Source organism: Oncorhynchus gorbuscha, linkage group LG03 (genome assembly GCF_021184085.1).
Source record: "Oncorhynchus gorbuscha isolate QuinsamMale2020 ecotype Even-year linkage group LG03, OgorEven_v1.0, whole genome shotgun sequence".
Lineage (NCBI taxonomy): Eukaryota > Metazoa > Chordata > Actinopteri > Salmoniformes > Salmonidae > Oncorhynchus > Oncorhynchus gorbuscha.
In genome coordinates this window covers 64,356,309-64,373,380 of record NC_060175.1, presented here as the reverse complement: position 1 = coordinate 64,373,380, position 17,072 = coordinate 64,356,309, and the positions used below count along the sequence as shown (strand labels likewise).

The following is a 17,072-nucleotide window of genomic DNA, read 5'->3' as shown; positions in this document are numbered from 1 at the left end:
AGAGTGATGGGAAAGCAGCCAACAAGTGATCAGCATATCTGGGAACTCCTTCAAGACTGTTGGAAAAGCATTCCAGATTAAGCTGGTTGAGATAATGCCAAGCGCGTGTAAAGCTGTCATCAAGGCAAAGGGTGACTACTTGAAGTATCTCAAATATAAAATATAATTTTGATTTGTTTAACACTTTTTTGGTTACTACATGATTCCATATGTGTTATTTTATAGTTTTGATGTCTTCACTACAACATAGAAAATAGTAAAAATAACGAAAAACCCTGGAACGAGTAGGTGTGTCCAAACATTTGACTGGTTGTCCTTTCAGTCCCCTAAAATGAAGGGACTATGTACAAAAAGTGCACTAATTTCTAATCGGTTCACCCGATATGGTTGAAAATACCCTCAAATTAAAACTGACAGTCTGCGCTTTAAGCTCATAGTCACTGTATAATTTCAAAATCGCTGGAGTACAGAACCAAAACAACCAAAAATGTGTCACTGTCCCAATATTTTTGGAGCTCACTGTATTTCTCAAGCCCCATTCCTCAGCTGTTTACCAAAACAAGTGACGGGGAGTGTTTTGTTATTGTTTATTCACCCACAGTGACCTATTATGTGACGATGACGAACACTTCTTTCTTTCAGTCACACGAGCTCTGCGTGGAGTCATGTCGGAACACAGATTTTGGCACAGGCGCCTGCACCGAAATAGCAACTCAAACACATCCCGCAGCCGAAGAAGAGACAACCATCAAAACAAGAGACGTGGGAGTGTCGAGTGTGTAGGGTCGCAAAATTCGGGTAACTTTCCCAAAATCTGTACGTTTTCCAGAAATCCTGTTACGAGTGTGGGGACACGTATTTTATTCGTATTTAACCTGCATCTATCCAGGCGAGTCAATTAAGAACAAATTATACTGCATTCGGAAAGTATTCAGACCCCTTGACTTTTTCCACATTTTGTTACGTTACAACCTCATTCTAAAATGGATAAAATAGGTTCTCTCCCCTCAATCAATCTACACAATACCCCATAAAGACAAAGCAAAAACAGTTTATTTTTAATTTGTTCTTATTTATATATATTTTAAACAGAAAAATCACATTTATATAAGTACTCAAACCATTTAAGCAGTACTTCTTGATTAACAGCTTCTTGTCTATGACGCCACAAGCTTGGCACACCTGTATTTGGGGAGTTTCTCCCATTCTTCTCTGCAGATCCTCTCAAGCTCTGTCAGGTTGGATGGGGAGTGTTGCTGAACACATATTTTCAGGTCTCACCAGAGATGTTAGATCGGGTTCATGTCCGGGTTCTGGCCCGGCCACTCAAGGACATTGAGAGACTTGTCCCGAAGCCACTCCTGCGTTGTATTGGCTATGTGCTTTGGGTCATTGTCCTGTTGGAAGGTGAACCTTCACCCCAGTCTTAGCACTCTGGAGCAGGTTTTCATCAAGGATCTCTCTGTACTTTGCTCCATTCATCTTTCCAGACAGGTCTCTCAGTCCCTGCTACTGAAAAACATCCCCAAAAGCATGATGTTGCCACCAACATGCTTAACCGTAGGAATGGTGCCAGGTTTCCTCCAGATGTGAAGCTTGGTTTCATCAAACAAGAGAATCTTGTTTCTCATGGTCTGAGTCCTTTAGGTGCCTTTTGGAAAACTCCAAGCGGGCTGTCATGAGCCTTTTACTGAGGAGTGGCTTCCGTCTGGCCACTCTACCATAAAGGCCTGATTGGTGGAGTGCTGCAGAGACGGTTGTCCTTCTGAAAGGCTCTCTCTCATCTCTACAGAGGAACTCTGGAGCTCTGCCAGAGTGACCAACAAGTTTTTGGTCACCTCCTTGACCAAGGCCCTTCTACCCCGATTGCCCAGTTTAGCCGGGCGGACAGCACTAGGAAGAGTCTTGGTTCCAAACCTCTTCCATTTAAGAATGAGGGAGGCCACTGTGTTCTTGGGGACCTTCAATGCTGCAGAAATGTTTTGGTACCCTTCCCCAGATCTGTCCCTCGACACAATCTTGTCTTGGAGCTCCTCCTTGGAATTCCTTCGACCTCATGGCTTGGTTTTGCTCTGACATGTCCCATAGTTGACAGGGCCTGATATAGACAGGTGTGTTCCTTTCCAAATCATGTCCAATCAATTGAATTGGACAATTGAATCAAGTTGTAAAAACATCAAGGATGATCAATGGAAACAGGATGCACCTGATCTCAATTTCGAGTCTCATAGCAAAGGGTCTGACTACTTGTGTAAATAATGTATTTCTGTTGTTTTTTTTTATTATACATTTGCAAAAATGTTAACCTGTTTTTCACTATGGGGTATTGTGTGTAGATTAAATTAAAACATTTCCTCATCAATCAATTTTAGAATAAGTCTGAAACGTAACAAAATGTGGAAAAAGTCAAAGGGTCTGAATACTTTCCGAATGCAGTGTATATGATATGATTCTTGTGTCCTTTCACAATCAAAGATCTTTACAGAGATGCCACTGGGACGCTGAACTGGAGAGACAGGCATGAAGCATTCCAAACAGTGAAGTGAACATCGACATCCCAAAAATTACATTCACCACACTAGCAGTACCATCTGCACACACACACACACACACACACACACACACACACACACACACACACACACACACACACACACACACACACACACACACACACACACACACACACACACACACACACACACACACACACACACACACACACACACACACACACACACACACACACACACACACACACACACACACACACACACACACACGTCAGAGCTAGGAGGAAATCACGCGCTAAACAAGAAGCTGTCACAGCGTCACAAAAATGACTCATATTCTCCTAGTCAGTCACAGTATCATCACAGTCACTCAAAACAACTAATTACAGTGACTTCAACCACAATGGAAACATCTTCCAGTACATAACAGAAATCAGTGATCATCCCTTATCATATCTTTTTGTCAAAATCACCAAAAATGGAAACAAATGCAATGAAAATGATTTTTTTATATAAATATTAACAGCCATGTCTACCACAAACACGTCTACCTCACACAGAAATACACCCCCTACATGACCACCATTCCCCATAAGGCAGTGGTTGTTTACAAAGAGAGCGCTCTGTAGGCAGAGCCAGAAACTCATCCCATCTCCAGACAGGCTGAGAGGAGAAGAGGACAGAGCAAGGTCTGGTCTACAAGCGCCAGCTAGGTGACTCAGCACACACACTGGAGTCACTGCAATAACAAAGTGCCACACCACATCCTCGTCAATGAAGGATGGGAGGACCACTGCCTGCACGGCTGCATCCGCCCAGCCACAGCCTCCCTCCCTCACCAGCCACAGCTCCATTCATACAGCATGAGGATTCGAAGGGACTGCTACTACTCACATGTCGTATAGCCGGTAGGACATGGCAGAGCTGGGTCTGCCCGGGTGAGTCCCACCCCTGGGCGGCGTGCTGGACTCGCTGCGGGGACGCCTGGGGTCGGTGCTGCTCACCACGGCACGCCATACGCTCGGCTTGTCCATCCTCCAGGCTCGTCAATGGGACTCGACTCAACGGGAGCAGCAGCGTGTGCATACAGACTCACACACACACTCACACTCTTACTCTCTCAGTCACAAACAGCCAGCCAGCCAGCCAGGGAGAGCTCTGTGATGTAACGAGGCAGGTCCAAAAGTTTGGGGAGGATGTAGTGGTAGAGCAGGATCCTGGGAGGATGCCTGTTTAACACTGAACACGTGCCAATGGCAGAGGAGACAGGGCTAGCCGTCTAAAGCATGGGGATAATCTGCAGGAGGGAGAATGTCATTTTTTTGTCTCTAATACACACAGAATCTCATCCCCATCCTTTTACCACCTCTCCTCTGTTCACGGTAGTACAGTCCGCAGCTGTGCCATCCGATTGGCTCTCTGATCTCCATGGAAACAGGAGGATGTGTTGGAGGTAGGGCTCATTGTCTTTTTCTTTCGTTCTCTCTCCCTATCCCTCTCCCTCTTCGTGGAATCAGTGTATTTCTTAAAGCCATTGAAAAAGTGAACAAAAAGAGGCTAACATCTATATTATCTACAGCATATACTGTAGATTCATTCATATAATAATGGAACTCTTATGCACAGCACATACATTTTACAAATAAGCCACCTCAATGAAGCAAGCGGCACACACACAGACCAAATTCTTGTCCAAATCTGCTCTTGGGGGCAAAAAATGGTCTACTTACCACAAAGCCCTGCTGTGAGCAAACACTAGGGCAGTGGTTCCCAACCTTTTTCGGTTACTGTACCACCAACTGAATTTTGCTCTGCCCGGAGTAGCCCTGAAATACCCCCTCATGTGCATTTTACCAGTAAGCCCATGGTAAATAATAATAATATATGCCATTTAGCAGACGCTTTTATCCAAAGCGACTTACAGTCATGTGTGCATACATTCTACGTATGGGTGGTCCCGGGAATCGAACCCACTACCCTGGCGTTACAAGCGCCATGCTCTACCAACTGAGCTACAGAAGGACATGGCTCTTCTCAAGTACAGTACCCCCTGTGGACAGGCCAAGTCCCCCCAGGGGTCCTCGTAGCCCTGGTTGGGAACCACTGCACTATGGAGCTGGGGACTATAAGGAGGGCTGGGGAGAAGAGAACAGGGAGGGCTTTGGATAATGGCTGGGAAGCAGGGGAGGCATTGTTGACACCCTTTGGATGAGGGCTGGGAAACAGGAGAAGCATTGTTGACACCCATGCCCTGGTAACACAGGTGTCTATGGAGACAGCTTCTCATCAGGACCATACGCATCGACCCAGAGGGCCGTAGGAGTTCACAGGATCCACTGAACACCAGAGACTTCCCTTCATTTCACTGTTCCAGATAATAATGAGGCTGCTAGTCTGTAGACTCCAGGGAAGATGAATTTCATTCTGAAAAGTCACTGAGGTGAACATGCACTGCATGGTGAAAAGGCAATGCGAGATGCTGTCGCTGTTCATAAATGCGGGGTGAGTGTGTGTTCAAATCCAAAGACCCGGAGGCCTTCATCTGAAGTCATCAATCACGCATAACACATTAATGTCGCCCGTCTGGTGCGCACAGAGAGACAGGTGGGAAACTCTACCCCTCTGTAACCCCCTCTCCCTCTTCTGTTGCTCTGTTCATGTCAAAGACTATCTAGCTACGCTCTCTAACGCTATTTTTCACAGCAGACACAGAGCTTTGAGTGGGGTGGTGAGATCCATTTCATTCCCCACTGAGAGTGAAGCTGCAAGCCCAAGGCACGATGTTAGTAGTCAGTGCACAGGCAAAGACAGAGGAGGAGAGGCGTGCTGAGCGAGCAGATTGACAAATACTGTACTTGTCAGATTGACAAATATCTTCACACTCCTCAACGCCGGCAATACGGTTCTCTACACACACACACACACACACACACACACACACACACACACACACACACACACACACACACACACACACACACACACACACACACACACACACACACACACACACACACACACACACACACACACACACACACACACACACACACACCACAAATATATCCACTTTATTCTCTTGACACTGCCTTATGGCTTTCAACGGTTGACCTATTCTTCTCGACTTAAAGCTGTCTATTTTGATTTAACGGTGTGTCAGTTTGTGTTGTCTGTGTGTGTGGCCTCAAACATCAAAACACAATGTCGTCCTCTCCTGCCAACCTCCGAACCCCCACTCGTTGCCATACGGCTTCTCTAAGCCCAGCTGGCGTGGCGGATGAGACCGGGCATAGACTCTGGCAGTAGTATGGTGCATTGAGAGTCTGCATGAACGTGCGGACGGACACGGACACACACACACACACAAGCAGTGGGGGCTTTAACCATCACAGGAAGGGCATACTGATGAGTCCCAGCCTAATTGCCTCATTCCTGTTCTCGGTTAGAGAGGCAGCAAACTGCAGAACCTTCTTAGTCAATGAAATCCAAAAGTGTCAGGAAATGGCTGAGATAGTGAATAGATCTGGAGCAAAACGCCAATAGGCTGGCCCATAGGGCTGGGGAGATATCTTCATCTGGGGTTTTCATTTCCACTGCTGAGAACAAACATTAACGGACAGCAACGAGAGGATTTAATAGAGAGATGCAGAAAGATAAGCTCATCCTGGTGTCAGGCATCTTGATGTCAATGCCAGCACCTTTATCTCATTCCTCTGTAATAAAAGCAGAAATGCTTGAGTACGCTAACCCTGATGCAGTAAAAGAAAATAAAAACATTGAATAATGAATTAAGCTTTATGCCTTTGTCTAAAAGACACATCAGTCAATGACAAACTGTCTTAGTCTAAAAAGACATGGAGTTCCACAGATCAAAATCAAACTGATAATCAAACCTTTATAAAAAAGAGAGAACAGCCCAAGTATTGGATTAACAACTAACAAAGCAGACCGCAAATCAAACCCATGTTTTTTACATGAAGCATAACTCTGGCCACACATAGCATAACAGTTATGTAACCACCTTCTGAAAGACTTCATTCTGATTGGCTGAGGGACGTCCTATAGGGCTCCCGAGTGGCGCAGTGGTCTAGGCAAGAGGCCCTGGTTCGAATCCAGGCTGCATCACATCCGGCCGTGATTGGGAGTCCCAAAGGGCGGCGCCGTCATTGTAATTAAGCCGTCATTGTAGGCCGTCATTGCAAATAACAATTTGATCTTAACTGACTTGCCTAGTTAAATAAAACATGTTAAAAAAAATAGGTGTGCATTAATCACAAAGCTGAACAGTTATAGTGTCTGCATTGGTAGCCTCGAGTGAGCTGAAGTCCAATCATAGAAAATAACACTGCAGCCCACAGCAGTCTATGTGAACGCTGGCACATGAGGGCTTATAAAACAACAATGACGCTTCACAGCCAAGATAGTCTCCTTCAACTGGGACACACACAGAACATCTGGACTTGGTGGACCGGGAGGTGCAGAGTTAGCTGGTTGTTTATGGTGTACTGCTTTTCCACATTATACTCCAGATTAAATGTGAGGCTAAAGCTAAGCTTGACTTCCTTCAAATGCTCCCTCATCACTATAGTGTCCGAACTAGCACAGCAGATGCCTTCTATGGATGTATCTTGTTGTGTGTAGCTCTGGAAGATAAGTAGTGGTATTCAGTGTTTTTCTGTGCTGGGGTGTACTGGGCTGAGAATTATTGTCCCATGGTGCCTTGCTGATTGTCTTGTTGTTGTTGCTGTGTGTGTTGATAGCTGATTGCTGTGCTGATGTGTGTGTGTGTGTGTGTGTGTGTGTGTGTGTGTGTGTGTGTGTGTGTGTGTGTGTGTGTGTGTGTGGTGTGTGTGGTGTGTGTGGTGTGTGTGTGTGTGTGTGTGTGTGTGTGTGTGTGTGTGTGTGTGTGTGTGTGTGTGTGTGTGTGTGTGTGTGTGTGTCAGTGGGGCACTGCTTCATTTAGATCCCCACTCCACTGAGCTACACGGCAGGGGAGCCTGGCTGGGCTGTCTCCCACAACATACGAGAGGGAGAGGCAGGAGAGAGAGTTACTGACATCACAATCACACACCACACCTCTTTCTCAGTGTTCTGACAGGCACTGAAGGATGAGCTGAAGAGGACCGCTGTTTGAGATGGAATCTACGAAAAATAACCATGTGCAGTGAGATGAGGAAATGTATATGGATTCACAAATTCAGTCATCCTCCATACTAAAAAAAAGCAACCCAGTCCTCTTCGAATCGAAACGAAAAGCATTTATTTGAATTGGCTCAACACTGACCCATTGCAGCCAGCAGAATTGTGTTGAAATAAGCCTGGATCTTAAGAGCATTGCCTGCGGTCCCGACAGAGTTTGTCGCAGCGGTTGGCATTTTTCATTTTGCCGTTGAAAGTGGACAGGTCAGACAGACAACTTTTGTTGTCCCGCAGATTATTTGGAAATGGTCATCTTTCTGCTTTGTATGCGTTAGTCTAGGCCTACCTATTGTAAACACATATACAGCTGAAATCAGAGGTTTACATACACTTAGGTTGGAGTCATTAAAACTCATTTTTCAACCACTCCACAAATTTCTTGTCAATAACAAACTATAGTTTTGGCAAGTCGGTTAGGACATATACTTTGTGCATGACACAAGTCATTTTTCTAATAATTGTTTGCAGACAGATAATCTCACTTATAATTCACTGCACCACAATTCCATTGGGTCAGAAGTTTACATACACTAAGTTCACTGTCTATAAACAGCTAGGAAAATTCAAGAAAATTATGTCATGGCTTTAGAAGCTTCTGACAGGCTAATTGACATAATATGAGTCAATTGGAGGTGTACCTGTGGAAGCATTTCAAGGCCTACCTTCAAACTCAGTGCCTCTTTGCTTGACATCATGGGAAAATTAAAAAAAATCAGCCAAGACACCAGAAAACAAATTGTAGACCTCCACAAGTCTGGTTCATTCTTGGGAGCAATTTCCAAATGCCTGAAGGTACCATGTTCATCTGTACAAACAATAGTATGCAAGTATAAACACCATGGGACCACGCAGCCTTCATACCGCTCAGGAAGGAGACGCGTTCTGTCTCCTAGAGATGAGCGTACTCTGGTGCGAAAAGTGCAAATCAATCCCAGAACAACAGCAAAGGACCTTGTGAAGATGCAGGAGGAAACAGGTTCAAAAGTATCTATATCCACAGTAAAACATCATAACCTGAAAGGCCGCTCAGCAAGGAAGAAGCCACTGCCCCAAAACCACCATAAAAAAGCCAGTCTACGGTTTGCAACTGCACATGGGGACAAAGATTGCACTTTTTTGGAGAAATGTCCTCTGGTCAGATGTATCAAAAAAGAACAGTTTGGCCATAAAGACAATGTTATGTTTGGAGGAAAAAGGGGGATGCTTGCAAGCCGAAGAACACCATACCAACCGTGAAGCACAGAGGTAGCAGCATCATGTTGTGGGGGCCTTTGCTGCAGGTGGGGGTCCTTTGCTGCAGGTGGGACTGGTGCACTTCACAAAATAGATGACATCATGAAGAGGAAAATTATGTGGATATATTGAAACAACATCTCAAGACATCAGTCAGGAAGTTATAGCTTGGTCGCAAATGGGTTTTCCAAATGGACAATGACCCCAAGCATACTTCCAAAGTTGGACAGCAAAGGACAACAAAGTCAAGGTATTGGAGTGGCCATCACAAAGCCCTGACCTCAATTCTATAGAAAATTTGTGGGCAGAACTGAAAAAGTGTGTGCGATCAAGGAGGCCTACAAACCTGACTCCGTTACACCAGCTCTGTCAGGAGGAATGGGCCAAATTCACCCAACGTATTGTGGGAAGCTTGTGGAAGGCTACCTGAACATTTGACCCAAGTTAGACAATTTAAAGGCAATGCTACCAAATACTAATTGAGGGTATATAAACTTCTGACCCACTAGGAATGTGATGAACGAAATAAAAGCTGAAATAAATCATGCTCTCTACTATTATTCTGACATTTCACATTCTTAAAATAAAGTGGTGATCCTAACTGACCTAAAACAGGGATTTATTTACTGGAATTAAATGTCAGGAATTGTGAAAAACTAAAATGTATTTGGCTACGGTGTATGTAAACTTCCGACTTCAGCTGTACACACGCGCGCGCACACACACACACACACACACACACACACACACACACACACACACACACACACACACACACACACACACACACACACACACACACACACACACACACACACACACACACACACACACACACACACACACACTGAAGTCGGACATACACACTATGTATGTCCACACACACACACATGCATACTGATGCCACACACACACCACATACGCTGCTGCTAGTCACTTTACCCCTACCTACAGTACATAGCTATTATCGTGTACCCCTGCACGTAGACTCAGTACACATACTCCCTGTATTTAGCCATGTTATTTCCTACTACCTATATATATATAGCCATGAAATTTTTACAGTACTCGTTATTCACTGTGTCACTATTTACAATGTTTTATTTATATTTTAGATTTAACTCTGCATTGTTGGAGAAAGACCCAAGTAAGCATTTTACTGTTACTCTACCTACACCTGTTGTCTACGAAACATGTGACAAAAAAAATGTCATTTTGATTTTGTTAAATAAATATTGATAATTGAAAGAAATGATGGGCACACAACCAATGTGAGTCGAGGTGCAATCAAAACATTTGATAATCAATGAAGAGGAAAAGGTGTAATGCGTGCACAGTCTACCATGGTGACGGAGTGCTGCGCCTTGAAAACTATTTTAGAAATATTGATTACCCTGTTATTTGTGTCTGCCTGCAAATCGTCCTCCTAAAAGGAAGACTATATCATCCTATTTGCAAAACGTAGCTCAAGAGAAAGTGCCCACTCTCATCATTCTTGCCGCTTCAAGTTCAGCAGCCATACATGCAAGATCGGGAGCACGTGTGGTCTCAATTAAATAGAGTAGGTTATAGCCTATGCATGGGCAGAGAATCAGCCTTTTGGGAGCTCTAAGTGAGATTTGGTTGGTGGGACCCCCACCTCTCGCAGAACATTTTAGTAACCCCCTCGACAGCGGAATTTCTTTTTTTCATCTAAAGTTAATTTCATACATTTCTACATATTTTGCCATGACCTATTCCATGTTTATATGATATCTGAGTGAGAATGACTAACATTCATGCATGCCCGGTCGGTTGGCCATGATTAATACAAGCTTAGATAGTCTAGCCACCTAACTACCAATCAAAAAAATGTACATGGCTAATTGTCAGCTAACTGAGTGACTGACATAAGAGAAACTGCTGATGCACAACCACATTTAGAAATTGCACCTGGTGTATTATACTATTCTTACACTCAATAGTAAGTTGAGACCCCGACTGAGTTCCAAAAAACTAAATGCCATTTCTTTTTTATTTGTATTTTTTGGGTCGGGTTCCCTAGCTGCCTGGGATCCAAAGCAACCTCTTATGTCACTTATGCCTGGAGCCATCCCTGAAAGGGGCAGTTATTGTTCCAAGGAAATGTACTACCTAAATATCATTAAGTGATTTATTACATTGCCTAGATCATCCATATTTGTCTCCAATTGAAAAAAATCATCCCACTCTTAAAAGGTAGGCTTTAAAATGTAGCTCAAGAGAAAGTGCAAGTCTCTCCAACTCTGCTCTCTTCAAACTACATCTTGACTATTGGCTGATATAGCCCAGTAATACGGACAGCCTAATATAAAATGGGCCACGTGAGAATATCTGGTAGTTAAACCTATTTCCTTGGCTTCTTTTTGCGCATTTTCATATTGCCTATAAGGGCTCAAAATTGCTGGGACCATGGCTGGCAAGTGAGCAGGATCACATACGGCTAAAATAACACTGTGGGATGACTGTGGTTGGGTTTGGGACCAGTTCCTGCTAGCGGGTGGGAGTCGAATAGAAAGACAGCGGGTGTGGGCTGGTGCGGTATGAAACGCTGCGGGTGCAGACGGGAGTGGGATGAATAAATCAGTCCCGCTCAGACCTCTACCATGATCGGAGACTCCATGTGCACAAATGATTGCATCCCTTAGTCCAGTGGAATTTTGATCCCTTGCACAATCAAACCTGCACATTCTGTATCAACCACAAGATGGCAGTACTTTAACAGTGTTGGATGGTTCTGGATCAAACACAGCATTGCCAGATATTACTCACAGATGGCATGGTGGAATGCTCAGATCCTGAGGTCGTGAAAAGCATTTTCACCCCAGAGGAAATTACACTGGTACCCATGAGAGAAAGAGAGAGAGAGAGAGAGAGAGAGAGAGAGAGAGAGAGAGAGAGAGAGAGAGAGAGAGAGAGAGAGAGAGAGAGAGAGAGAGAGAGAGAGACAGAGAGCGAGATCCATGTTAGAGTGGGTTGACAAGAGGCAGCGGGTCTGAGCGGAATGCTTAGGAATTGATCGACATTTACAGAATGGTAACCTGGAGGAAAATGGGGGAGGGTCATGCTTTTTCAATTTCAGTCAAGGGGAAGGTCATGTAATTTGTAATTCATTAAATTTGAATGTTTCAGTGTTTTAGAATTAGTTTCTTATTAGGCTAGAAATCGATGCGTGCCCTCATCTCTGATTCTCCACTAGACGCGTAATATCAAGTGCGCCTATAGGCTATTTAGTGTGGTCTCAATCAAATTATTCATAGCCTGCCTATAGACATATAGGCCACGATGTGCATGCTAAGTGAAGCACAGAGCAATGTTATATTTTTACGTTTTATTTACACCATCCGAGAAGCTAAGCTTCACTACACATTGCAATGGATATTCCAACTTTGAGCCCTGGCCTACTCTGCTCTTGCTGATCCCCCCCCAAAAATGGTGTGCTGCCTAACCAATGTCTATGCTGTGTAGGCCTACGGTGGCAATTCAGGAGGAGTCGAAAGCTTCTTCCGAAATGTTCACCATCTTCCCCGCGGACTAGCCTATAGCCTATGTTCTGTTCAGTTTAAGGAGAGTGTGAAGTTGAGGAGGACCAGAGGTCAACTTTGATAGCTTGCTACTACTATACTTGATTTGATTAAAAACAATGTTTCTTGCCCATGATGTATTTATCAGAGTTATTGACCTCACAGTAAAACCAGATTAGAGTAAATGACATTGTGGTGCTGAAACTTGAAGCAGCAGCTACAGCATAATCAATGGGAAATGGACAGTTGATGGTGCTGAAAGTAGACAAATTATAGTAGGCATAATTAATTTCAAACGTCTTAATTTTAATTACACTTTAATCACAACAAGGGGCTTTGTGTTGGAGCCTATTCCTTCCTATTTAAGAAATAAGATGTAGGTCTACCTGTTTGACAGACAAAATTAGGCTATAGGCTGCTACATCCATAGATTTATCGGTCAATTCCTCCAACCACCATCCTCCACCCACCATGCACTCTTTAAATAACAGCCCTTCACTGAAATGGAGGTAGGCTAAGTTAAAACCAAGACTCAAATTGAGGGGGTATGCCATAGTCCCAACTTTTATTCAAGAAAATGGCAAAAACCACAGGCCTACTATACCTACACCTTGTTAGCTTAAGATTTAGAAGAAAATAAAACCGATCCGATTATATAAAGTTATCTATAATAGCACTTTAGTCCGTGATGCTTTATGCTAGAAATGAGCTGTAAAATAGCCAGGAAAGACATCCGAAAGACTCCGATGCATATGGGGATATCATTGTTTTGTTTCTTAGTTGCAACCTTCTAAAGCCAAGAGGACAACAAAGTAATCTAATTATGTCACTATCAATTGATTAAACTATTAATTATATGTACAATAGAAGATGTTTAAACCCAGACAGCTTTTCGGGAAACACGTGTGACCTCTCGGTGGGTTAAGCTACGGGAGAAGAGTAGCCAGCCGTTAAAGCTGACATTTTTTTGCATAGGTAGAACTACTCTGTCTGGGGTGAAAAGGTAGGCCTTACTTTTGAAAGTAACGTGCTCAGATTCCTAATTACTTCTCAGTTTTAATCATTTGCAAATAGGGACAGTTTCGTTGCGAAATATGTCATGGTGAACATATCTCTGTACATTCTAAGCCTGTCATTTCTGTATTTTGTTTTGTATTAAAAAAATACTCTGCTAATATGTACAATTATGTAGAATTGCATGACAAGTTTATAAAAGGCTTTTTTCCCCCTCTGACCTACAAATACGATGATAGACTCACGCAATGCTTTTACTGTAGAGTAGATCTTTCCACCCTTACTCCTGTCCAAAGTTGTCTGCGAAGCCACAACCTCAAAATGATGTAATGCTTATAGCAGGGATTATCAACTAGATTCAGCCGCGGGTCTATTTTTCCTTGAGCAGATGGTCGGGGGCCCGGAACATAATCACAAATCATTTGAAGACTGCAAATTGACCGCAAGGTCAAAAATATAATAATTTCAAACCTTGCTTACAAATGTACAAGTCACGTGTCTCTCTATTATACGTGGGAATACTTGGGAAGAGATTTAACAATTGAAAATCACTTGGAGATTGATTTCCTGGTGTTTTTACAGTCTACAGTGCCTTCAGAAAGTATTCAGACCCCTTGACTTTTCCACGTTTGGTTACATTACAGCTTTATTCTAAAATAGAGTATATATTTTTTTAAATCCTCAGCAATCTACACACAAAACCCTGTAATTACAAACGGAAAACAGGTTGAGACATTTTTGCAAATTGATCAAAATAAATCAAATGAAATACTTTATTTACATATAGTATTAGTATTCAGACCCTTGACTTGAAATTGAGCTCATGTGCATCTCAAGGACAAAAACATCAAGGATGATCAATGGAAACAGGATGCACCTGAGCATCCTGTTACCATTGTTCATCCTTGAGATGTTTCTACAACTTGATTGGAGTCCACCTGTGGTGAATTCAATTGATTGGACATGATTTTGAAAAGGAACACAACTGTCTATAGAAGGTCCCACAGTTGACTGCGCACGTCAGAGTAAAAACCAATCCATGAGGTCGAAAGAATTATCCGTAGAGCTCAGAGACAGGATTGTGTCGAGGCACAGATCTGGGGAAGGGTACCAAAAATGTCTGCAGCATTGAAGGTCCCCAAGAACACGGTGGCCTCCATCATTCTTGAATGGAAGAAGTTTGGAACCACCAATACTCTTCCTTAGAGCTGGCCCGGCCAAACTGGGCAATCGGGAGAGAAGGGCCTTGGTCAGGGAGGTGACAAAAACCCCAATAGGTCACACTGATAGAGCTTCAGAGTTCCTTTGTGGAGATGGGAGAACCTTCCAGAAGGACAACAATCTCTGCAGCACTCAGGCCTTTATGGTAGAGTGGCCAGACGGAAGCCACTCCTCAGTAAAAGGCACATGACAGGCCGCTTGGAGCGCTCAGGACCTCAGACTGGGGCGAAGGTTTACCTTCCATCAGGACAACGACCCTAAGCACACAGTCAAGGCAATGCAGGAGTGGCTTCGGGACAAGTCTCTGTATGTCCTTGAGTGGCCCAGCAAGAGCCCGGACATGAACCCGATCGAACATCTCTAGAGAGACCTGAAAATAGCTGTGCAGCAACACTCCCCATCCAACCTGACAGAGCCTGAGAGGATCTGCAGAGAAGGATGGGAGAAACAAATGTGCCAAGCTTGTAGCGTCAGACCCAAGAAGACTCACGGCTTTAATCGCTGCTTCTACAAAGTACCGAGTAAAGGGTCTGAATACTTAAATGTTATTTTAAATATTTTTAATAAATTAGCAAAAAGTTTTTTTTTAATGATTTTGCTTTGTCATTATGGGGTATTGTTCGTACATTGATGAGGGGGAAACATGATATAATCAATTTTAGAATAAGGCTGTAACCTAACAGAATGTGGAAAAAGTTAAGGGATCAGCTTACTTTCCAAAGGCACTGTACTATGTCCAACAAAATATATATCAATATATATATATATATTTTAAACACTTCCCAGTTGGGGAACCCTGGCTTTTAGGACAAAGAACAGTTTCCAACACTGCATATCTAAGGCTCTGGTCTGTTCAATAAGTGAGGGTAAATAGTAGACATGTTTTCTGCTATCCACTTTGTTATTATTATTATTTTAAATATAGGGGAGGGTCACTTGTTTAGTTCTTTCAAGCTTTTAGGGAGGGTTTAGCTCAAATATACATTGCTGAAGGCAGGGCCATCCATTTAAAAGGTCAGTCAATTTTCTCCATGTAACACTTATTATAATAATGTTCACTCCCTTAACAGGGTGGATCCAGATGTGGAGATGATTAATTGAAGAAAATGTATGAACATGCCGATGTACACCGAGCACAGGCCTAGTACATGAACGAAGCAGTAGTACGTGTCACGCATTGATCATCGAATTGAGAGCCAGCGAAAGGAGGGAACAGCAATCACCCAATTAGTAGTAATATATATCTGTTTTAATTTTCAAATCAGCACAACCCAATAAAAAAATAGGTTTTATGTATTATAACATTCAGCGACTTCAGTAGATTGTCATTGAGATTAGAGGTCGGCCGATTATGATTTCTTTCCATGCCAATTCCGATACAGATTATTGGAGGACCAAAAAAAAAAAACGATACCGATTAATCGGACGATTTAAAAAAAGTATTTGTAATAATGACAATTACAACAATACAGAATGAACACTTATTTTAACTTAATATAATACATCAATAAAAATCAATTTAGCCTCAAATAAATAATGAAACATGTTCAATTTGGTTTAAATAATGCAAAAACAAAGTGTTGGAGAACAAAGTGCAATATGTGCCATGTAAAAGAGCTAACGTTTAAGTTCCTTGCTCAGAACATGAGAACATATGAGAGCTGGTGGTTCCTTTTAACGTGAGACTTCAATATTCCAAGGTAAGAGGTTTTTGGTTGTAGTTAATATAGTATTTATAGGACTATTTCTCTCTATACCATTTGTATTTCATATACCTTTGACTATTGGATGTTCTTATAGGCACTTTAGTATTGCCAGTGTAACACTATAGCTTCCGTCCCTCTCCTCGCTCCTACCTAGGCTCGAACCAGGAACACAACGACAACAGCCACCCTCGAAGCAGCGTTACCCATGCAGAGCAAGGGGAACAACTACTCCAAGTCTCAGAGCAAGTGACATTTGAAACGCTATTAGCACGCACCCTGCTGACTAGCTACAGAACAACATCCTTTGGGCCAAAATAAATAAATAACCATGCTATTGTTCCACAAAACCAGACTATTTTTCTGACCTCCCCAATTAACGTCAGAAGCTGGAAAAACAGAACTCCCCTGTGACCGTGACCTTTCACCTCTACTCAGGAAGTCAGAAAGTGCAGCATTTATTCTTTATGCAGTTTTTTCTCATAACACCCCTTCTCTCTGTAACACAGAGCAGTGTGCGGTGTGTGTCAAAGCTCTCTCAGTAAGCAGAGAGACTCTCTGCTTTAAATCATCTGCCATCTCAGAAATGAGCCTTTCACTCTGTAAGGGAAATAAAGCACTATATCCACTGTGACTGAAGTACACTC

General features: G+C 43.0%; 1 protein-coding gene across 5 annotated transcripts in view; it reads right to left on the bottom strand.

Annotated features, from left to right (window-relative positions):
- The window catches only part of LOC124031693 (IQ motif and SEC7 domain-containing protein 1-like), a 176,319-nt gene that overhangs the window by 78,898 nt on the left and 80,349 nt on the right, over positions 1 to 17,072 (bottom strand). Inside the window, exon 1 of one of the 5 annotated variants that reach the window (XM_046343263.1) lies at positions 3,408 to 3,861. The exons of the other annotated variants lie outside the window; for them this stretch is intronic. Coding sequence (XP_046199219.1) covers positions 3,408 to 3,547 — 140 coding nt within the window. The 5' untranslated portion in view covers positions 3,548 to 3,861. Of the gene's footprint in view, positions 1 to 3,407; positions 3,862 to 17,072 lie in introns of those variants that run through there. 5 annotated transcript variants of the gene reach the window in all.